Raw genomic sequence first — 24,346 nt, 5'->3', positions numbered from 1 at the left:
TCAGTCTATGGGTGAGTTATCCAATCTACACTTGGCTCACTACCTAAGTGTTAGAAAGGGGTTAAAAAATTAATGAAGGTCGTTCTCATCACTGGCCAGTGGGCCTGGCTGGAATATTCCCTTTGCTGAAATGTGGTTGTTGGGTGAATACCTACCTGCACATCCACAGTGGTAAGTGCTTCGCTCATTGCTCTACACCAGAGACTTGTGTAATGAATAGGAAGTTGTACAAAACACCAGAGGGCAAACTAATAACTAATGCTGCAAAAGTGAGAGGGTGGCAGTTGAGGGAGAAGGAAATTAATAACAAAGGGGTAGCATCTTCCGGAGGGGCGGGGGGAGGGTTTCAAAGCATTTTTTCCCCCACCCATCCTGGTTTTGGAGATTGTTAAAAGGAAGGCTGTTTTTATAATGTGCATGGTGTAACTGAAGGACCTGACGTAGCTGACAGTTGAATTCTTTCTTGTGTAGATAGTGCCACTACAGTAGAATATTCTATAGGAGTAAAGAAAGAGATTTCATTTATATAACACTTTTCAATTGTGGTGACTATAGTAATGTAGGAAATATAGCACCTCATTCTCCCACAGCAGCAATGCGATAATCACCAGATAAGCTGCTTCAAGTGTGGCTTGAGGGATAAATGTTGGTTAGGGAGAGGAACGACATCGTTGTGCTCCCTTGAATAGTTGTGGAATATTTAACATTCAGCTGAGAGGGCAGGTGGGGCCTGGATCTTGGTGATACACAGCTCCTCTGACAGCCTGATATGTGCTTGAGTCTCTGGAGTGGATCTTGAACCCACGACTTACTGACTCGGAGTCTGAAATGATGCAGGAGTACGCTATACTAGGTCTAGCTTTGATGGATTGAGCCAACAATCGCAGCTATATTTAAGGGTACACGTGTCATTCTGTGGGGCTCTGAATGAACGGAGTGTAAGGGCCAGACTTTGGTCAGCTTCAGCCAGTTTGCGAATGGGATTGGTGGCCCTGTGTGCTACCATTTTGCTCTCCAGCGACTTCCCTTGCCAAAGTTTCTTGTTGCGCACCAGTCCTTTCCTTTGCTGGGATTCAATTCTATGAATGTTCAGTGCTCGGCAGCACTGCCCAGGTGGCTGTTCTTCACGTGAGGTTGGACACTCGAGGCTGATGAAATCCATCTGGAAATTTGGCTACCCACTTTACCTCTGCCAAGTCTTGGTTTCCATTGACAGCTGCCTCTTCACTGTTGTCTGTTTTACGCAGATGCTTGAGGAGCATTTCATCCCTTGGAATGTTGCCTACTTGTTCAACCAAGGGATTACGGTAACCTCATTCTGTCCTAGCCCAACACCATAATACAAGCATTTCTATTCAGCCTCTTGGTGGATCTTTCCAGCTTCACACATGGTCTCCACCTGACAGGCTTTGAATTGATCGGTTTGGTAGGTTAGCAGATCCAGGTAGCGAAGGGCAGCAACACCAGCTATTGGGAAGTTTACTCTTCAAAAGAGAATGACTTGCTGATCTGCAGTCGTTAATGTTTCCCATTCTTTTATACAGGAGATTTTTTGCGGACTCTCGAGGACCCAGATCTTAATGTCAGACGTGTAGCCTTGGTGATGTTCAACTGCGCAGCTCACAATAAGCCTTCCCTGATCAGGGACCTGCTGGAGACAGTGCTTCCACAGCTGTACAATGAAACCAAGGTCAGAAAGGAGCTCATCAGAGAGGTAAGCATGTCACACAGGAGACTTTAAAAGATAAAGTGCTCCCCATGGTCTTTTCAAATCCCAAATGGCCTTACCAAATCCCAAATGTGGTAGCCAAATTTTGCAGGAGCAGGTCCCGGAAACAACAATGACCACTTTATCCGATATTGACCAGAACATTGGACGTAATTCCTTTATTCCTCAATCCTGCGTCCGAATGAGAGGGCAGATGGAGCTGTTTTAACATTGATTTGAAAAGCTGTAGCTCTGACAGTGCCTCACTGGAATGTCAGCCTAGATTTTCAGCTCATGTGTCTGGAGTGCCACTTGAAACCCTTAACATTCTGACGCTGAGGCACGAGTGCTATCACAGAACCACAGGTTCAGAGGAGGGGCAGCAGAGTCTTTCCCAGTGGATCCCACTTCGGGAAGTGAGGTGGAAAAATGGCATGACAGAATCAGTTATACCTTCCTGTCCTCATTAAAATGGCTGTGCCTTCTTGGAGTGTGACCACTCCACCAATCCCTGGTGGGTGCAAGGCAAGGAAATACCTGAGTGTGACCGATCTCTGCTATATCCTCAGCTTTGTGCCTGGGAAATATACACTCCGGCCTCGGTTGCAAAAGACACTAAATGCATAGAATCCCTACAGTGCAGAAGCAGGCCATTCGGCCCATCGAGTCTGCACCGACTCTCCAAAAGAGCATCTTATCCAGACTCAATCCCTATAACCCCACATATTTACCCTGCTAATCCCCCCCAACCTACACATCTTGGAACAATAAGGGGCAATTTAGTATGGCTAATCAACCTAACCTGCACATCTTTGGACTGTGGGAGGAAACCAGTGCACCCAGAGGAAACCCACACAGACACGGGAGAACGTGCAAACTCCACACAGTCACCCAGGCCAGATTTGAACCCGGGTCCCTGGTGCTGTGAGACAGCAGTGCTAATCATTGTGCCACTGTGCGACAGTATTTGTCAATTTTCCATCTTTGGTATTGTGGTGACCTAATTCTGTAAATATTCTTATTGTGTAATTTTAGTAGGAATTATGAATGAACAAGTATAAAGGACATACATATCCTAGTGTGGATACAGGTTCAGATCATTGTCTACTTGTGGCAAAAATTAAGATGGAACTGAAAATACCAAAAAGGAAAATATGTGAAACCGTTTAGACACTGACTTGTTAAAAGTTGAGAACATCAGAAGGGGGGCAATGGCTCAGAATTGAAGAAACAACAGAAGTGTGGAACAAGAAATAGAAAGAAGCAAATTGGAAAAGATGAGAGACGGTATACAACATGCTGCAAAGGAAATATTACCAAAATGGAAAAGAAAAAGAGATGAGTGGATGGCAGATGCGATACTAGGAATGATAGAAAGAGGAACAAAAAGAAACACACTGAGTATGATGAAATTGAAAAGGAAATAAAGAATGCACGTAGACAGGCTAAAGAGAAATGGTGCAATGTGATGTGTGATTCAGTAACAACTCTCAAAATGAGTTAATGTACCAGAAGGTGAAATTGTTGACAGGTAGAAAGGAAGGAATAACAACAGATTGTGGGTGCAGAAAAGACAAAAATAGTTAAAATATTGTTTGAATGAGATGCAGTAGCAAGAAGATGGACGGAATATGTACACAAATTATATGATGATCCTAATCAAGGGAGTCCTCAAGACATGGAGGCAATTGATTGTCCAAACATTATACCAGAGGTAAAGTATGCTCTAAAATTGATGAGGACAAGCAAAGCTCCAGGCATAGATGAAGTAACAAGAGAATGTCTAAAAGCTCATGGAGAAACAGAATTAAAGCGATAACTGTGATAATTTGTGATCAAATATGTACCAAAGGATACATTCCAAATGACTTTTGTTACCTAAGAAACCTAAAGAAATGGAGTGCAATCGGTTTATAACTATGAGCTTAATGAGTCCTCTCATTAGAAATCAAAATGGAACGAAATAATGACACATGAAGCAGAAATTGGTGAAACACAGTCTGGATTTAGATTGGAGTAGGAACAGAATTTAACTCTTGAACAATCTCCAATAAATATAAAGAAGTAAAACGAATGAAGAAGCCAAAAGCTAATGGACATTGCTGAAATGTGACATTGACTGTAAAGATGTGAAAATTATTGGGACCAATTGGAAACATGGTAGATGGACAATCTGATATGTTTCAAGTGGCGACAGGAGTACAACAATGCTGTGTACTGTTATAAAAATTAGGTGTACACAGAGCAATATTCAGAGGATTTGATGTACTTCCAGGGGTAAAAAGAGGAGGCAAGAAAGTAAACTTGCGATGTGTCGACAGCACAGCATTACTGTCAAAATCAGAAGATGCCCTATAGATCCTACTTGATCTAAGATATTTTAGAAATTTAGAAAATGGATTGAGTATGAAGACCAAAAAGACATTGGTAGTTAGAAAGAATACATTAGAAGAAACTAGAGTGAAAATTAAAGTGGACGGTGTTAGTCTGGAACAAATAAGTTTGTCTATCTGAGACAAATTATAACAGAAGATGGTGGAGGTGAGGCTGAAATTAGAAGAAGGGTAGAAATAGACAGAAATAATTTTGTGAAGTTTATGTAAACAGGAAAGCTTAAACTTGTAACATAAGATGCTACATTCTAATCTACTTTTCTGTCTGCCTCAGAAACCTGGACAATAAATAAAAATGCGTGGAAGATAATAGAGCCCAGTGAATGACAAAAATTCCATAGACAGCCTAAGACAAATGAAGAGTTCATTGAAATTACGGGGGGGGGGTGGGGGGGGGAAGCAGCAGATCTGGTAGATGTACATGCAGCTGCAATGAATGATGAAATCTGGGTTTGTTTGCTGCAACTTCCCACTCTGATTTACACACTTGCCATGTTAATACTTCCCACTGTTTTGTGTAATACCCTTGGGTTTCCTGACTATTTCCTCCATTTCTTTCCAGGTAGAAATGGGACCTTTCAAACACACGGTAGATGATGGGCTTGACATTAGGAAAGCTGCTTTTGAATGTATGTACACCTTATTGGACAGCTGCCTCGACAGGCTGGACATCTTTGAGTTTCTGAACCATGTGGAAGATGGGCTAAAAGATCATTATGATATCAAGGTAAATGAGCTTATCCATAAGTGCCAAAGGGGCGCTCTTGCGCAGGGGACATGTAGGGGCGTGGTGGTGAGTGGGCCCAACCCAGTATTGTGCATTTTACTTTCTGGTTCCTTCTGAAATAACTTCATTTTTCTTCCTGGCTTGCAGATGCTGACTTTCATCATGTTGGCGCGATTGTCAGCTGTTAGCCCCAGTGCCGTGCTTCAGAGGTTAGACAGACTGGTGGAGCCCCTGCGTGCAACCTGCACTACTAAGGTGAGCCTTTGTTCATGGGATGGAAGCATTGCTGGCAAGAGCAGCATTTGTTGCCCATCCTTAATTGCTCTTGAGAAGATAGTGTTGAGCTACTTTCCATTAGAAAGTGCTGTTAGAAAGCTTAAGACTAAGTGACACTCCAGGAACAGGTTCCAAGTTGGGGTATTATGCAGATAAGAGGGAAATTTGTAGGTAGTGGTCTCCCCATGCGTCTGCTTGTTGTGAAAGGCTTGGTGAATTGGTGCACGAATTTCCATGTGTCTCACACTGCTGCCCTGCATGCCAGTGGTGGAGGGAGTGGATGGTAAAGGTGATGGATGGAGTGCAAATCAAATGGTTGCTTTGTCCTGGAGGTATTGAACTTTTCAAGTGTTGTCTGAGCAGCACTCATTCAGACAATTGGAGAATATTCCATCACACTCCTGACTGGTGTCTTGCAGATGGTGGAAATATTTTGGAGAGCCAGCAAGTGAGTTAGTTGCAGAATTTATTGGCTTCTGACTTGCTCTTATAGCCACACTATTTATATGGCTAGTCCAATTCAGTTTCTGGTCAATGGTAACCCCCCTGAATGTTGATAGTGGGGAATTCAGTGATAGTAATGCCTTTGAATGTCGAGGGATAATGGTTAAATTCTCTCTTGGAGATGGTCATTGACTTGTGTGATATGAATGTTACTTGCCACTTACCAGCACAAGCTTGAATATTGTCCAGGTCTTGCTGCATTTGGACATGGACATATGGAGTCGTGAATGGTGCTGAGCATTGTGCAGTCATCAACGAACATCCCTACTTCTGACCTTATGATGGAAGAAGGGTCATTGATAAAGCAGCTGAAGATGGTGGTACATAGGACACTGCTAGGGCAAACTCATGCAGCAGTGTCCTTGGGTTGAGATAATAGATCTCCAAGTCCTTGCCAGGGATTGCTGAACACTTTTTAGTGAAGGTTATCGTAATATCCACATAGATAATTAGCCAGCACTATGCTTGTTGGATTTAAATCTTCATAATCTTTCCCTCCCTCCCTTTCAGCTTAAAGGGCTAAGAGAAAATAACGGAAAGGAAGCTGAGGTGGAGAGTTGGTTGTACCACTGGGGGAGTGGGCTAAAGGCACTATATTCCCTACCTTTTGTAATGAGCAGGACAGGTGCTTGTCCGAAGTGAAGCCTTTTCATGGGTCTTACTGTCCCCCTCCTACTCTGGGTGTTCTGTACACTTGCAGTTCTTCACCTGTTAACTATGGCTCAATGGTAACACCTTAATGCTGTTATCCCACTCTATTGAAACCTCCTCCTACCTCTCACTGGACCATATCCCCCACCAAAAAGCATCAACTTGTTTCCCAAATGATCACTGACCTCATCTCCTCTGGAAATCATCCCTCGACTCTACAGCCCACTTCTACTTCCTACCCAAGATCCACAGAGAGGGCTGCCCTGGTTGGCTCGTCACTAGCTTGTTTTTGCCCCTTAAAACTGATTTCTACCCACCTACGTCCACAACACTTTGAAGGCCCTCCCGTCCCTAAATGTCTCTTCACCATGGACATCCTTGCTACACCTTCCAGAATAGTCTGGGGGCCCATCCACTGCTTCTGCCTTGAATGGAAATGCAACCAGTCCCCATGAACCTCCACCTGGCTGAACTTGTTACTTGGAACTTTTAATTCCACTCACTTCCTCCAAACAGAATAGCATCATAATTGTTACAGCCCATAAGGCCATTCTGCCTATCATATCTGTGCTGGCTCTCATAAGGAGTTATTCACGTACTGCACTCCCATCCCCTCAACACATCCTTGTGCATTCCTCCATTTCCAATTGTTAGAACATTAACAAAATGTAAAAAAAATTATGGTACAGAAGGAGGCCACTCTGCCCATCATGTCTCTGCTGCAAAATGTGCCACCTAGCCTAACCCCATTTTCCAGCACTTGGCCCTGGAGGTTACAGAATTACAGGTGCATATCCAGACATCTTTTTAAATGAGATGAGGGTTCCTGCCTCTCTTACCCTTTTCAGACAATGAGTTCTACATCCCCATCGCCTTCTGGGTGAAAGCAATTTTCTCCACTCTAATCCATCTATCAATCACTTTAAATCTGTAGATAGCTCTGACAAAGCGTCATCCGCACTTGAAAGGCTAGTTCGCTTCTGTCTCCACAGATGCTGTCCGATCTGCTGAGATTTTCCAGCATTTACTGCTTTTGTTAATCTAAATCGCTGATCTATCTGCAAAGGGAGTTTGCCTTCCCCTCATCTGTATCCAGGCCTCTCACAACCTTGTACAATCTCCCTGTAGCAACAATATTCATATTGGAACCTGTATGGATAACAGCTATTGCCTTGAGGTGGGTGGAATTGTTTCACTCATGATCAGGTCCTCTACCTCCCCTGTGTTTTCTGATGAGAGTAATGGTGCTGTTTCCAGCTCTTGGCCTGAACTAGAAAATTTCAGCAGCTATGCTTCCAATTTTCACCCCTCTCTCCCTCTTTCTCCTCTTCCTTTCCTTCCTCAGCTTCTCTGTCTCCATTTCTGAGGATAATCTTATCAACTAGACTCTAGTCATAAGCCAACTAACTCCTGAAGCCACCTTGACTGCACTTCATCCCGTTGTGCTGCTTATAAGGATTCCATTCCCCCAGTTTCTCCATCTCCGGCATGTCTTCTCACAATGCCACCTTCCACGCCAATTTTCTTATTTGCTCAAATGAGAAAATTATTCCACCTGCCTCACCAAACGTTGTTAACTGGGTCCTTAATTTCCTTCCCTTCTGCGCTCATCTGCTTGATATCTTCCCCAAAGTGACGTGCAAAAACTGGACACTATTCTAACTGTGACCTAACCAATGGTTTCTGCAGGTTTAACACGGCCTCGATTTGACTCCCATTTGTATTTCTGCACATTGCCATATCCACATTTACAGGTATAATGCTGATTTGCCTTCTCTTGCAGGTAAAGGCGAACTCGGTGAAGCAGGAATTTGAGAAGCAGGATGAGCTGAAACGCTCAGCGATGAGGGCAGTAGCAGCTTTACTCACCATCCCAGAGGCTGAGAAGAGTGCACTGATGGCAGAGTTCCAGTCGCAGATCCGGTCCAACCCGGAGATGGCGGCTATTTTTGAAAGCATTCAGAAAGACAACACATCAGCGAGTAGTACGGAAACAATGGACCTCAGCTAAAAAAAAAAACAAACCAAAAGGATCTAAACAAGATGCTTTGGCTTCATAACTAACTCCTGTGTGATATTATTTATATCTTGCCATTTGTTTTTTTTTCTGTTGTTGCAGCCCCTCCTATCAGCGCAATGGCTGGTATAATGGGTTGGCAGTCTCTGTTGCCTTTGCATGACTTTTGTTTCTGGATGTTGGTGCTCACAACATGGTCCATATAGTGTGCCCTCTGCCACACCCGACATCCAGCTACTGTGTTGGAATGTTGGGAATCTCGAGGGTGACTGTTGCTCGTACTTGGACTCGCTCTCCTCATTGGGAAGAAAGGGGCAAACAGCTGTGGGAGGGAAAGAGATTGAAGGGTCCTAACTTGAGCATTATTGAAGTGGCCTCATGAGGCACAAAATGAAGCCTCTGAAGTTGGAGATGTGCCTGGGATCTTGTCACCCTAACCAAAGATTTTCAAATTTGGCATTACTTCTCAGCTGTCCTATTTTACTTGTATGTCCAGAAACTAAATTTATTGGTTGCTGAAAGATTATATGCTCACCCTGAGTACTGACCTGAATTCTACCATTTCAATGATGGGCTAACTGATTCAGTGCATGTTTCAACCTCTCTTTTGGATGTAGTGCTCACAGCACGATCCAGGAGGCTCAACCACTTACCAGGTGAGAATGCAGGGCTGCCAGCAATGGTTGCATTTGCACCATTCTCGATGGAAGGCAGGAAAAATACTGATTGGGAAGAGGCACCTATATGGGGGTGAGGAAATAGACTAGGAGTGGAAAGGCCAGTCAACTGAACAAGACAGTTACAAGACTGATATAGACCCTGGGTGTAACATTGTGTGTTGGCACAGCAACAGTAGCTCACATAAATGCAACCTGACCATTGCTGTTCTGTCTGAATGGACCATTTTTAGTCACATTGGCCTGGCAATTTTGGGTGATTTTTCCAATCCTCTTTGTATTTCTTACCGCAGACAATGATTTACTTGCTACGAGGAGTGAAAAGTAAACTGAAGGAAGCAATAGTTTGGGACTTGATCCCCTAGATGGTGGCTTGGGTGGCAGATTGCATTTCTCTTGGCCATAGGCTGCAGGCAGAGTATATCCCTCTGTGGTGGTTGCTGGATTCCCTGCTCCTACCACCACCACCCCCAACCCCCTGCCAAGCATCTTTTTTAGTTTCAACTTTCAACAGCCATGTTCTCCTGATGAGGAACTTTGGACTGAGACAAGCTGTGCTTTAGTCACCACCCCCCCCCCCCCCCCCCCCCCCAACACAACACTGGGGGTGGTGGAGGGAAGAAATATTTGTTTTGAAGCATTTCCATATTTACCACATGGGAGCAGTTCATTAGGGGATGAAAATGATGCAAGCAAATCACTTTCTCCCTCTATAAAATGAACTGAACTGAATTATCTCCCTGCTGAAGATTGCAACTAAAGCAAGTGCATGTTCTACTCCTCTGCTCTCTGGCACAGCTAATTTCGCTAACGCTAAATGTCATGCAATACATGACCATGCTCTTTTAAGAAATAAAATCTGAATTGGATGGAAGAGTCCATTTGCGCCAATGCACTGTTAAACCTGGGATCCTGATGTGAAGCAGTCTACTTGGGCTCCCAGTGTCAACTTTCATGTATTCATCAGTATTGGAGTTGGGAAGTTTAAAAACAATGGGGTAGAGAATGGGTGGTGGTGGTGATTAACATGCAGATGTCTCCAGCACAGCTTGTAAATAAATCACCCATTAGTTACCAAATGCATTACTGGCATCTAATGTCACCTTACTGTGGCAACTGTCATGTACACAGAACTGTGTGGCAGACTGCTTGACATTAGGTCTGTTTGATCTTTCAGTTGTGCCCAATTGAAATATTGGCTGCCCATCAAGCACTGGACCAGATGGAGTGCTGCTAAATAAGTCTTGTGGTATCTTGGATCTATAAGCTTAACATGCAAGATGACTTGAATAGTTTGCAAGCTATAAATGTGATGTTTTTTGAACCTGATCAGCTACACAATGTACTGGAAAACTGCCACAAAGCAATATAGTGACGAGTTTGCAACTTCTCCAGTTTTTAAAAAAAGTCAAAGGCAATTGTCAATATGGGAGTGTTATATTAAAAGTTCATGAATATTTTGGAGCAAGTGGTATTATAAAAATAAAGATTGAAGCACGGGGTTGTTTGTGAGGGCTCTTGCCGTATGTTGTGCATGCCTTGTTAGAGGTGTGAGGGAATCTCCTCTGTTAGTCTATGCTACACTCTGCCTCGAGTTATTGAACCTGTTATCGGTGAAGAGAAATGGAAGCATCTCAAGGTAAGTGACTTCCATCACATACTGACTTCCCTTTAACTACTGCCTCCTCCACAATCAGATGACGAGTGTCAAGAACTCAGCAGGGTGATGAAGATTTCTTGTGTTCTACCGCTTCATTTTCAGCTGGGGCCCATGGATGTTAAAGATGAACTAGGTCTACAGGGTGCCCTCTTGACACTGACTTCACCCCACTGTGTTTCCAAACTTTCACATAGTGTTCCATCACAGACAAAATAACTTGCCCATCTAAGACTATTGTCATCTTGTTTATGGCTATGCTTTGTTTCATCTGGTCCTGTTCACTTATTCAGGAGATTTGGTTGGGGGGGGGGGGGGAAAGAGGAAAGGAGTCCAAATACTGGAATGCAGTCTCCCTGTAGCTAACCTTGTTAACAATGCACAAATGTTCAATACAGTGAGTACCTTTTTAAAAAAAATCTAATTTCCCTTATTGCCCAATAGTGTAGCACTGAGCAAAACTGTCGGGTCTAGGAAATGCCAGACTGATTGCTACCTACAGCAAAACAGGAGGAGGAGGAGTTTAGAGCTAATTCTCAAACTTTTGGCTGAAAGGATTTCCCCCTGCCCCTTTGCTCCTTGTAAATGCTGTGCTTTCAATTTACTTGGATACCTGGGTGGGGGGAGGAAGGGATGTTATAGCTTAACATTTTTAACACCTGTATTGAACAAGACACACATCAGCACTGGTAATTAGGTCTGCCTTGCAATCTGCCACTTTCTGCACTTCTCTATATACACTACCCCATTGAAATAAGTTTGCCCACCACCTATGCTACATGTGTAGCATCTGCTCAGTTTACATAAAGTCTGCATTTAGCCATCACTTGTATGTATCCCCTCGAGAGGTTCTACAAACATAAAGCATAACCTGTTGAGTCATGCCCAATCTGGGTTTCACCAGGGTTACAGCCTTGGTTCAAACATGGATGAAAGAACTGAATTCCAGAGGTGAGTTGAGAATTACTCCTTCGTGTTGGGGATTGGTAGGGTAAATACATGGGGTTACACATATAGGGCCTGTTAGTGCAGGCTGAATGGCCTTCTGTACTATAGGGATTCTATGAGGAGGTCATAAGTGGGGATGTTTGCTGATTGCACAATGTTCATGACTGCACGATGACTCAGATACTGAAGCAGTCATGTTCAAATGCAACAAGTTCTGGACAATATCCAGGCTTGGGCTGATGAGTGGCAAGTAATATTTATGCCACACAAGTGCCAGGCAATGACATCACCAATGAGTGACACTAACCACCATCACTGAATCCCCCCCACTCAACATCCTTGAGGTTAACATTGACCAGAAACTCAAATTGAACTCATCTCAAACAGTGGCTACAAAAGCAGGTGAAGGACTAGGAATACTGCAGAGTAACTCACCTGACTCTCCAAAGCCTGTCCCCCATCTGCAAGGTACAAGTCAGGAGTGTGATGGAAGATTCCTCACTTACCTGGATGGGTGCAACAACCGAAGAAGTTTGACACCATCCAGGACAAAGCAGCCCACTTGAATGGCACCACATCTACAAACATCCACCACTGACACTCAGTGGCAGCAGTGTATACTATTTACAAAATACACTGCAGAAGTCCACCAAAGATTCTTAGCACTTTCTAAACCGACAAACACTTCCATACAGGACAAGGGCAGAGATACATTGGAACACCACCACCTGCAAGTTCCCCTCACCATCCTGACTTGGAAATACATTACCGTTCCTTCAATAAGTGGGTCAAAATCCTGGAATTCTCTCCCTAACGGCATCATGGGTCAACCCACAGCCCATGCTCTTCAGGTGATTCAAGGAGGTAGCTCATCACCACCTTCTCAAGGGCAAATAGAGATGGGCAATAAATGCTGGCCAGCCAGTGGTGCCCATGTCCCACAAATGAACAAAAAAAGTTAGAGAAAAGGGCTGGTGCTTTAGTAGGAGGTAGCCCCATGTGAGGGGTTATCTTAGAGGAAGGGGCTAAGTGGGATTAAGAGGTTTCATACATATATTTTTTTTAAGTGGCTTGTGAAAAAAACTTACCATTTCAAAGACGTAACTGCTGCTATGGTGTGCAATAAAACCCCACCCCCAAGAACAAAGAACAGTACAGCACAGGAAACAGGCCCTTCGGCCCTCCAAGCCTGTGCCGCTCATTGGTCCAACTAGACCATTTGTTTGTATCCCTCCATTCCCAGACTGCTCATGTGACTATCCAGGTAAGTCTTAAACGATGCCAGCGTGTCTGCCTCCACCACCCTACTTGGCAGCGCTTTCCAGGCCCCCACCACTCTCTGTGTAAAAAACGTCCCTCTGATATCGGAGTTATACCTCGCCCCTCTCACCTTGAGCCCGTGACCCCTCGTGATTGTCACCTCCGACCTGGGAAAAAGCTTCCCACTGTTCACTCTATCTATACCCTTCATAATTTTGTACACCTCTATTAGGTCTCCCCTCATTCTCCATCTTTCCAGGGAGAACAAGCCCAGTTTACCCAATCTCTCCTCATAGCTAAGACCCTCCATACCAGGCAACATCCTGGTAAACCTTCTCTGCACTCTCTCTCTAAAGCCTCCACGTCCTTCTGGTAGTGCAGCGACCAGAACTGGCCGCAGTACTCCAAATGTGGCCTAACCAGCGTTCTATCCAGCTGCAACATCAGACTCCAGCTTTTATACGCTATACCCCGTCCTATAAAGGCAAGCATACCATATGCCTTCTTCACCACCTTCTCCACCTGTGCTGCCACCTTCAAGGATTTGTGGCCTTGCACACCTAGGTCCCTCTGTGTCCCTCAAGCATAGTAAGGAGTCTAACAACACCAGGTTAAAGTCCAACAGGTTTATTTGGTAGCAAACGCCACTAGCTTTTGGAGCGCTGCTCCTTCGTCAGATGGAGTGGAAATCAAGCATTAACATAGGCCACTGGATTACCATTGTGCCATCTTCCCCAAGCCATTAATGCATCAGTTTGATTTTTTTCCACAGCACAGCAACACAAGGACCATACTCTGAGCAAATGAGCAACTTGATTTTATTAAAAGTGGAAGGTGGGGGGGTGGGGTGGTGTGAAGTCAAGATCTTGTTCTGTTAAAAGAATTCCATTCACCTTTCATGAATAAGATAATGCCATCATAGATATGGATATTTAGCCTAGAGATCACAGAAATCTGAAATTCCTTCCAACAACTTCTCCACAGTACCAGAGCCTCCCTCTTCCCCCTTTAAGGTTTGCCTTAAAACCCACATCTTTGAACTTTAGGTCACTTCCACTATTTCAACTGTGACAAGCCTAGCGATGGTGCTACAGTAATGCACATTGCTGTTACTATAAACAGAAGATTAAATGTGCTCCACTGGATAAAACAAGAGTGTAAGTACAGGAGTGTGAAAATGAGGACTGACAATTTCAACAAAAGCAATCAGAATGTAGCACAGAAAAGATTTTAACCTGGTCTGCAACCTGTGACAGCCAGAGCCAGGGTAAGGATAGAACAGTCTCAAAAAGGCCTTGGCCTGCTGGCTCATCACTGCTCAGGTTGAATGTTTGTAATAAGACAACATATCGTCCAGGGAGTTTATTCTTGCAGATTGATCCGGTTCCAAATTTGCTTGTGATGTTCCCACATTTGTGTACTGCTGTTGCCCATTTTGCTCAGGCTGCTGGTAGGAATATCTGGGATGGCCCTTCCAGCCTCCATGGTTATTTGACCTCTTGAAATCTCTACAATACTCTGAAGGGGGTGCAAACTCTGATGGTCTCTCATCTCTGAGATCTGGACGATTCTTAGACCAGTATCCAAACAGTAGTTCTGGAATGATTAAAAATAAAACACAAGTTAAAAGATTTGATGTATTACCTGCTTCCTCAAAGTAAGTAGGAACCATGCACTTTAATCATATCTGCAGCAATGAATGGGGGGGGGGTTAAGGAATGCTGGATCTCAATGCTGGTCATGGTCCATCACATTCTGATCCATGTCAATTTCATAGAATGCAAAGGCAGGGAGTCCATGCAGAATAATGCCCAACCTCCAACGTCCCTACTTTAAAGAACACCAATTAAATCTCCTACATTTTCTGAAAAAGAATACCATGCTATTCGTCTTCCCAAAGTTTAATCCCGCCATTCGATACCAATCTAGTTACCTTTTCCTCTGTCCCATTCCCGGATGTGAGGTACTCCAGGTTTCGTGTCCTTCCGCTCCTGTGTTACCACCTCCACCTTATTCCTTGGGCAAGTAGCTTCATTCTGTGTTACATCCAGTTCTGCTGCTGTGGATGTTAATTCCTGAGTCACTTCATCTGCACATGAAAAAAAATTACACGGATGACATGATTAGCTGTAAATTAATTGAGACTTTATTGTAAAGAAATTGTAAAGGGCAGTACCTTGCTTACATTGGACTATATTTTTAGTGTTGAGCATCATACTCCTGCAACACCTTAAGCTCCAACATAGGAAGGAATTTTTGAAATGGTACAACATACTTTAAAATATACATCCTGTGGACCTGAACCACATTATGTAGTTTTGATATCCTGCCTCAGAGCTACAGAACGTGGACCTACCCCCTTCTCCATAAAATCCGAAGAAAAAGGATCAAAAAGCCAGCCACCCCAACTCTCACTTGCACAGCTTCTCATGGAGTCACTGACAGGGCCTGAAGGGTTCCAGCCCATTACCCATGGCTGGGCTAGTACATGGAATAAAGTGTGGCAAGCAAACCAATGAAAAATTGAAAGGCTCAAATAACTAAACAAGGTAGGAACATGATCAGAAACACATTATAATTTTATTGCCAGTGTATAATCAGATCTACTCATTTGTATAAAAGTTGCATTTAACTAGTCATAGAGGTTTACAGCATGGAAACAGGCCCTTCGGCCCAACTTGTCCATGCTGCCCTTTTTTTTTATAAAACCCCCAAGCTAATCCCAATTGCCTGCATTTGGCCCATATCCCTCTATACCCATCGTACCCATGTAACTGTCTAAATGCTTTTTAAAAGATAAAATTGTACCCGCCTCTACGACTACCTCTGGCAGCTTGTTCCAGACACTCACCACTGTGAAAAAATTGCCCCTCTGGACACTTTTGTATCTCTCCCCTCTCACCTTAAACCTATGCCCTCTAGTTTTAAACTCCCCTACCTTTGGGAAAAGATATTGACTACCTTGTCTATGCCCCTCATTATTTTATAGACCTCTATAAGGTCACCCCTCAGCCTCCTACGCTTCAGAGAAAAAAGTCCCAGTCCTTATAACTCAATCCATCAAGTGCCGGTAGCATCCTAGTAAATCTTTTCTGCACTCTTTCTAGTTTAATAATATCCTTTCTATAATAGGGTGACCAGAATTGCACACAGTATTCCAAGTGTGGCCTTACCAATGTCTTGTACAACTTCAACAAGATGTCCCAACTCCTGTATTCAATGTTCTGACCGATGAAACCAAGCATGCTGAATGCCTTCTTCACCACTCTGTCTACCTGTGACTCCACTTTCAAGGAGCTATGAACATGTACCCCTAGATCTCTTTGTTTTGTAACTCTCCCCAACGCCCTACCATTAACTGAGTAAGTCCTGCCCTGGTTCAATCTACCAAAATGCATCACCTCGCATTTGTCTAAATTAAACTCTATTTGCCATTCGTCAGCCCACTAGCCCAATTAATCAAGATCCCGTTACAATTGGAGATCACTTTCTTCACTGTTCACTATGCCACCAATCTTGGTGTTATCTGCAAACTTACTAACCATGCCCCCTATATTCTCATCCAAATCATTAATATAAATGACAAATAACAGTGGGCCCAGCACTGATCCCTGAGGCACACCGCTGGTCACAGGCCTCCAGTTTGAAAAACAACTCTCTACAACCACCCTCTGGCTTCTGTCAAGAAGCCAATTTTGTATCTATTTAGATACCTCACCCTGGATCCTGAGAGATTTAACTTTATGCAACAACCTACCATGTGGTACCTTGTCAAAGTGTCCATCACATGTCTGGTATCTTTTATAGAGACTTTGTACCATTAAATAAATGTAGTCAAGTTTCAAGAAACATTATTTTCCAGTTTTTAAACTACATAGTTGTTATACTTCTGAAATTTAAATGAAAATGTAATTATATATTTTCCCAGTCAAAGTACCGTTCATCAGCTGATTGGTCATACACTTAACTGATAAAGCAACCCTATGAAAAGTAGCTCACCCTCAAATTCCCAGAAAGGAACATAGAACACCCATATAGATTCTCTTAGTGAAGCTATGAAAAGGAACATGCATTCTCCCACTCTTTCAGGGGTTATTATTGCAAACCCTGCATAGTACTTTTTTATTCGCAGGATGGGGCATCACTGGCTAGGCCTGAATTTATTGCCCTCAAGAAGGTGGTGGTGAGCTGCCTTCTTGAACTGCTGCAGTCCCTGTGGTGTAGGTACACACACACACAGCGCTGTTAGGGAGGGAGTTCCAGGATGCTGGCCTAGCTGCACTGAAGAAATAGTAATATAGTTGCAAGTCAGGATGACCTGCAACTTGGAAGGGAATTTGCAGATGGTGGTTTTTGAAAGGAGCCTTGGTGAGTTGCTGCAGTGCATCTTGTAGTTGGCACAATGTGTATCGGTGGTGGAGGAACGGAATGTTTATGGATGGGGTGCCAATCAAGTGGGCTGCTTTGTCCTGAATGGGAAAAAGCTTTGTGTGTATTATTGAAGCTGCACTCATCCAGGTAAATGGAGAATATTCCATCATAGGGATTTGTAGGGATACAATGTTTTGTATACATGGCGGGACAAAGATGGGAAAGATCTTTGTTTTAAATTGAGTGCTCTTCCACATGTCCCATTTTCTGGGCTTCACCCAGCACAATTTGCTCGCACCTTCTTCATTCTGCTCTGGCAGCTCTTCAGTGTCTTCGATTCCATCGCCTTTCAGTTTCTTCATCTTCCTCTGACGAACCTTTGCCAATCTAGCATTCAACATGGCTTTACGCTTCTCCTTCAGTTTCTCTCGTTTGGTTCTTTGATCCATCGTCTGTAACAGAAAGCAAAATTCAGCCACCACAACTCTCACTGGAATTTGTGAAAGGCAGTTAAAAACCAAATCTTAACTCCTGTGCACTCGGGTAATACAGACAGCTCCCAGCTCAGGAACCTGCTCCTTCACACTGCTATGAAGGCTGCTCTCAAACACCATCACAAGGATTCTCTAAGGCAGCAGCTGCTAATCCTGACACAATACAGTTGTCCACAGGGGTGGAAAAGGTCAAAGCAAGGTCAAAAGGTTACTCTCAACAGCTTTTATTCAAGTAACAGCAGTGACTGACTATGCTATACTAGGAATTGAGGATAAGCATGGTAACTGCAGCATAAACTCTTCAGCTGCTGTGCTGGTCATAGAATCCCTACAATGAAGGCAGCAGCCTTTCGGCTTATTGAGTCTGCACCGATTCTCCGACAGAACATTTACCCAGACTCTATCCCCGTAACCCTTCGTATTTAATCCCCCTAACTTGCACATCTTGGGACACTAAGGGGCAATTTAGCATGGTCAATCCACCAACCTGCACATCTCAAACTGTGGGAGGAAACCGGAGCATCCAGCAGAAACACAAGGAGAACGTGCTCACTCCACACAATCACCCAAGGCTGGAATTGAACCCAGATCCTTGGCACTGAGAAGTAGCACTGCTAACCACTGTGTCACTGCCCCAATTTTTTTGTTTGGCCAAACTCCATCATCATCATCACTGAATTGTTTGGTTTACCTTTGCTTTTCCAAAAATTCATGGTGGAGTTCCAACTGTAGCATAGAAACCCACTACTTCTGGTACAACAAAGCGCCCAGTTGAGGCAGTCTCAAGTGTGAACATCTGAAGAGGGTTAGGTCAGAATCTCTCATCTTTAAAAATGTATGTCTTTCCCACAAATGCTCCCTCTCAGACAGCAACTCAGCATTTTAAAATTATTTTCATTGTGACATCGCTGGTATTTATTGACCGTTTCTTGTAGATGAATTTAACCAGACTTCAAGAAATCTCCTTCCAATTTCTAGGATGTTTTACAGGATAATTAATTTTAAAGTTGAAGCTAAATGCAATTATACTTCTCTATAGCCCAAGCACCATCCAGGAGCTCCTTGTAGGCCACTTAAGCGCACAGTTAAAAATCAACCATGTTGGTGTGGGACTCAAGTCATTTATAAACCAGACCAGGTAAGGATGTCAAGACTTCCGAACATAGAGACATCAGTGAAGCCAATCTGACAGCTTCATGGTCATGTTTATTGACTCCAGGTGGCCACATCCAGATTTAAAGAACATGGAATTCAAACTGCCATGGTGGGGTTTGAACTCACTTGAATTTTCTTTAGTGCAGGCTAAAGTAGTACCAGTAGCGAGTTCTTAAACCCGACATAGTGTGACAAATACATTTACCAAGCCAGATCTTTATGTACAGATTCTCGCCTGTGGGCTGCTGAGTTTGGTTCCACCCTCACCTAACATCCAGAAACACTTACTTTCCACTGCATGTCACTTAATTAAAATCACGAGTGGGCAACCTAGACTAGCTTGCCCCCCCCTTGACTCATGGTCATAAAATTTTTTTTTTTTTTTTTAATATACTTTTCCAATTCAATCAAATCAAATCCAATTCAGAGTCTCAACAAGTTGAGACATTTCAGATCCAGGCTGACAAGACAGGGTGAGCGACCAAAATCACCCTGTCCTGGGCCTGATCTACATGAGCCAAGCCGATTGGAGAAGGGGGAGGTTCCTCCTCCAAGACTTGAGCTCATTTGCATCATAGCCAAAAGGCCGAGATGCCGCTTTTAAAAATTGCTTCATATGAAACATATGAAGCTTCAATGTAACCTAATGACCTCAATCAAGTGCAGCATCCTATCCATACTGCACTTGATCTTAGCCAAAAGGCCGAGAAGCGACTCATGGTCAGCGACTTATGACTCATGGTCATAAAATCTAGTAACAACAACTGGAATACTACACCACACAGTATGTTAACTCAGTGCAGACTGGTAATTGAATCTGGGACCTTCATTCCTTATACACTACCCTTTCCATGGTTATAACATTTTAAAAAAAAATAATAGTATTCCAACTTCAACAATGCCTTGAATAAATTTGTCACCTCTGTTTGTGTTCAGTGAAATTATATAAAAACGCTAATAAACAGATAGCTATTTTTGCCTAATTTTGGCCATTTCATGGTAATATCTACCCATATTTCTATCGTTTAAGATTAAGGTATCTGCACACCTCTCTTCTTCCATTCATTTAGGATTGACTTCCTTTCAGTATTCTTGTTCACATTCTACTGCACAGAATTATTCACTTATCTAACCAGTCAACGTCTTTCCTCAATAATCCAGTGTACTGTCTGTCCAAATTGGTATTACTCCAAATTTCAATACCTCCCCCTCTTGTGTCTATGTGCAGCAGATCATTTACCTAAACGGAAAACAAGGATCCATAGAGTATTCCACTGTCCACATCCTGCTTACTTACCCATATTCTATGCTTCCTTTTTCCCCCACCCAAAACTATTCCTCCCTCCATGTGGTGACAGGCTCATTCACATGGTATGCTTTACATTTTGCAAAACTCTTACTGTACAATCTGTCACTTTACAAAGTCACACAGACAATTCCTGACAAGCCCAATGCTCCTAGTCCATTTGGCTCAGCAACTCATAGTCTTGTTCAGCTGAGCAACTGTGAGAACCAGTGTCTCTGCTGTAACCATGTTGTTCAAATGCAATACGTTCGCACATTGGAAATGTACCTGGTCTCTCAGCATATCAAGGGTCTCGATCTGCTTCTTCCTGGCACTTTCATCACGAGCAAAGGCAAAATAACCTACACCCAGTTCTCGAGCCTCTATAATACAAAAAGGTCAATTTTCAGCTATCTGTTTTCAAGATTATTTTCCCCATACACTTTGGGTTCTGGCAACTCACTTTGCAGCTGACAGATTGGGCCAGCAACTCACTGCCAAGTTTCTGAAGACTTTGCTTTGTTAGCCAGCAGCCAAGAAGGTGGCAAATGCAGCCTAGATACAAACTCTAGCTGCAAACAGTACACTACATAATCCTGAACCATGTCTGCTTTAACCATGAGAAGTTTCCAAATAACATTTAAATTGGAGGCTCCTCCAGTGGATCAAATGAAGGAGCCATGGGTCAACCCCTATCTGGTATTATACCCCAATAATCTTCAGAGCAGGTTAAAGCCCTTCACCTCCCCTCCCTCCCACATAGATTCTGCTGTCTTTTGAGCAACTCCCAGCTTACTCAAGGTCGAGGGCAGGGCTTGACAGCTTGTTTTGGCCAGAGAACAGCATGTGAAACAGCTTAGAAAAAGAATGAAGCAAAACAGTCAAGCAAGCTTGGAATTTAGTCTCTGGCTCAATGGCAGAAAATAATCGACATTTGGGAAGATCAAAATTATGTGCAATTCCAGGAGCCAGGATATCCGACAGACTAAATTGTTCCTTTCACTTCACCTCTCCACCACTGCCACAAGCATGAACTTTGGAACAAGCTAAAATAAGAGGGCTCTAACTTTGCAGGTGTTGCTGTTAGAATTGGACTAAAAACCAAGAGGGGCTGAAGACTGAATTGTAAATTCAGCCTCTTCATTGCTGCTTCAACCAGGATACATTGGGAGCTTTGCTATATAGCGTGTCAATAATCATTGCGCAGATACACATACAAAGAGCAGTTATTTTGGATAAGGTACAGGAGGCAATTGGTGCACTTGGAATCACAAGTAAGCTCGAAAACAGAAAAAAGGAAAATATAGGAGAAGAAAATTAAGAGGAAAAGAGTGTAATGTCCAATAGTATCAACTGCAAGTGACCAACTGAACAAGCCAAGTTTTTTTTTTACACAGAGGATGGTGGGTGTCTGGAACTCGCTCCTGGGGGAGGTAGTGAAAGCAGATACAATAGCGACTTTTAAGGGGCGTCTTGACAAATACATGAATAGGATGGGAGTAGAGTGATATGATCCCGGGAAGGGTAGGGGGTTTGGTTCAGTCGGGCAGTATGGTCGGTGCAGGCTTGGAGGGCCGAAGGAGCTGTTCCTGTCCTGTAATTTTCTTTGTTCTTTGTGAACGTTGATTAATCAATTAAGGACACTTTAAAGGATATTTCTGAATAAAATGTGCAATATGCATTAAAATTAATACCATTTTGCCGGATATCTTCATAGTGCATTGGTCCTATTGGTCTGCTCATGGCCTCCTCTTCCTCTTTCTCCCACTGTTGTCGCTGAAGCTCCTTTTTCATGTCTTCAGAAAGCAAAGTTTTTTCTCCTACTTCTTGCCTGTGAACAGTTCAAGACAGAGACATATTGCAGAGACCCATGTCAACACCTATAGTCACAGCATCACGGAACAGTATTGTCTACCACTCACTTCCCAACAAGCAGCAGAGCTTCATTTTTGTTCCATTATTAATTACCAAGTTAGAAACGATGGTGAGGCAAATCCAGACATGATGATACTAAACTTGGATTTGAAGATTACCAGTCAGGACGAAGAGAGGCAAGGAGCATGATAGATTGCGATCTGCTTCAAGTTTTAAGATTTACTTTACCTTGCATTTTTGCACAAGACTAAGGCTGAACTTTGCAATTTACTTTGTCTTGCTGACTGAGTGCATGTATTGTTTGGTAACTTCACACACCAAAGTGAAAATTGCATTTTGTGCAGTGTGGGCATCAGTGTGATAAAATTCCATTAGGCTAGCTCTAAGCAGAGCCAGGTAACCAAAAAACCAATACAACTCTCTATTCCCCACTCAATTAAAATGAATGTGAAAGAGAACAGTGGCATGGTGGTAATATTGACTGACTAGTAGTCCAGTAACCCAGCTAAACATCTGGGGCATGGGTTCAAATCCTACCATGGCAGCTGGTGGAATTTTAACGTCAATTAATAAATCTGGCCGACATGTGATTCAGATCCGCAGCAATATGGTTGACTCTCAACTGCCCTCTGAAATAACCCATGAAGCCACTCAGTTCAAGGGCAACTACGGATGGGCAATAAATGCGACACCCTCTCACATCCTATGGAAGAATAAAGAAAAAAAATGCAAAGGAGCTCACAAACAAACCATAGCAAAAAGTTTGCACAAGTCCTTAGACTGATTCTGTACAGCAGGAAGGATCATATCGACAGCAGACTGAACTTCTGCAAGGTAGTTTTTTTTTGTCGTTAGTCGATGAAACAGAAATAGTGTGAAAGACAAGTTTACTTCAAGGCAACAATTCGTTTAGGATATTAAAGAGCTCATATAGTTTACATATTCAGGTGATGCAAGTCTAAACAAGAATGCACAAGAGGCTGGGTTATGGTGGATTGTACCTTACAGGTACAGGATTCAAGTTCCAGTTCACTCTGATGAACTAACAATCTCCCATTTTCATCAGCTGGAAGGGTCCCAGTGAAATTATTCTGCAGCAGTTTCAACCCAGTAGCTTTTGAACAAAAATTCACAAACAAAACTGCCCAGAAGCTAGCAGTAAATTAACAGTCTTATCCAAAGAGGCCATTGAATGACTGAAATTTTAACATCACCCGGAGTACAAATAAACAGTGCATTTCAAGCGAAAGGTAACAAAAAAAAACACAAATCTATTATGCACCCTATTTGAGATGCAGTCTCACCAAAACCATCCATAATGCTTACACAATGAATAATTCACAGGCAAACATGCCAGCTATCCTGCATCCTACAAACAGCCACATTCGGAATGATTAGTTAATCTGTTTTTGGTGATGTGATTCAGGAAGAATGTTAGACCAGGATACTAGAAGAACTCCATGCTCCTGATATAACAACGCTCAACCTTAGAGCCCACTGTAGGAAACAGATGAGATTGTTGGTTTAACATTTTATTCAAAGGACCGAGCTTTCAATAATGCATCTCTCCATTAATACTGCTACAAATGGGATACTGTCTGAACTACTGTAGAGAAAGCTTGTTGTCCAACTAGGAACACAATACATGCAATAATGGGTAGAGAAATGTTTCAATTTCCGATACCAATATTGATCATTCAGGCACAAACATTTTGTTTAGAAATACATACGTAGGTTCTGGACAATCAAGCTAAATACGTGGATATTCCTATGAGGTGTAGACCCCTTATGGGGGTAGGGCCTGGGTGGGATTGTGGTCGGTGCAGACTCGATGGGCCGAATGGCCTCCTTCTGCACTGTAGGGTTTCTATGATTCTTACTTTATTCTCAAGGGAAATTAGGGATGGGTAACAAATACTGGCTTAGTGGGCAACACCTGCATCCCATGACAGGATTGAAAAAAAAATCTCACAAAGTGCCTACCGCTGCCTCCATTCTTATAGCTCATTCCTCCGAAAGGCATATTACTCACAGCTACAAAAGCAAAATACTGTGGATACTTGAAGTCTGAAAAAAATAGCAATACAAAAACATTTTTGGATTTTATTTACTCATAGTTACCTTGATCCTTTTAGATCTTTGTCCATAGCAAGTAGTTCTGACAAATCTTTCTTCATGCATCTTCTAGATCGGCCTAAAGAATCCACATAGTCAACCCTGAAGGGAGGGGAGGGAAAGGGAAAGGGTGGGGGGAAAAACACACAGCCCTTAGTTCAAACTGCTATTTAATCATCTCATAGCCAAATACAAGTCATTTCATGTACACTTTTAAGCTAAATACTAAGTTG

At 43.0% G+C, this 24,346-nt stretch overlaps 2 protein-coding genes across 3 annotated transcripts in view; one reads left to right on the top strand and one right to left on the bottom strand.

Moving 5' to 3' along the window:
- The window catches only part of LOC144489017 (cullin-associated NEDD8-dissociated protein 1-like), a 49,132-nt gene extending 38,678 nt beyond the window's left edge, over positions 1-10,454 (top strand). The window contains exons 12-15 of one of the 2 annotated variants that reach the window (XM_078206965.1): positions 1,545-1,714; positions 4,664-4,828; positions 4,976-5,083; positions 8,043-10,454. In XM_078206965.1, the coding sequence (XP_078063091.1) occupies positions 1,545-1,714; positions 4,664-4,828; positions 4,976-5,083; positions 8,043-8,270 (671 nt within the window). In that variant the 3' untranslated portion in view covers positions 8,271-10,454. Of the gene's footprint in view, positions 1-1,544; positions 1,715-4,663; positions 4,829-4,975; positions 5,084-8,042 lie in introns of those variants that run through there. The other variant, XM_078206966.1, reaches the window with a different exon arrangement.
- A 3,165-nt stretch (positions 10,455-13,619) lies between these two features.
- Positions 13,620-24,215, bottom strand: ccdc174 (coiled-coil domain containing 174; the record flags this gene model as incomplete). The annotated part of the gene is made up of 6 exons (XM_078206967.1): positions 13,620-14,414; positions 14,752-14,907; positions 17,488-17,641; positions 20,412-20,506; positions 21,818-21,954; positions 24,120-24,215. Coding segments are annotated over 6 exons (916 nt in total), but the record flags the coding sequence as incomplete, so codon positions are not given.
- Positions 24,216-24,346: the final 131 nt, after the last annotated feature.

This window comes from Mustelus asterias, unplaced genomic scaffold (assembly GCF_964213995.1).
Source record: "Mustelus asterias unplaced genomic scaffold, sMusAst1.hap1.1 HAP1_SCAFFOLD_1925, whole genome shotgun sequence".
Classification (NCBI taxonomy): Eukaryota; Metazoa; Chordata; class Chondrichthyes; order Carcharhiniformes; family Triakidae; genus Mustelus; species Mustelus asterias.
This window is presented reverse-complemented; position numbering and strand designations above follow the sequence as displayed.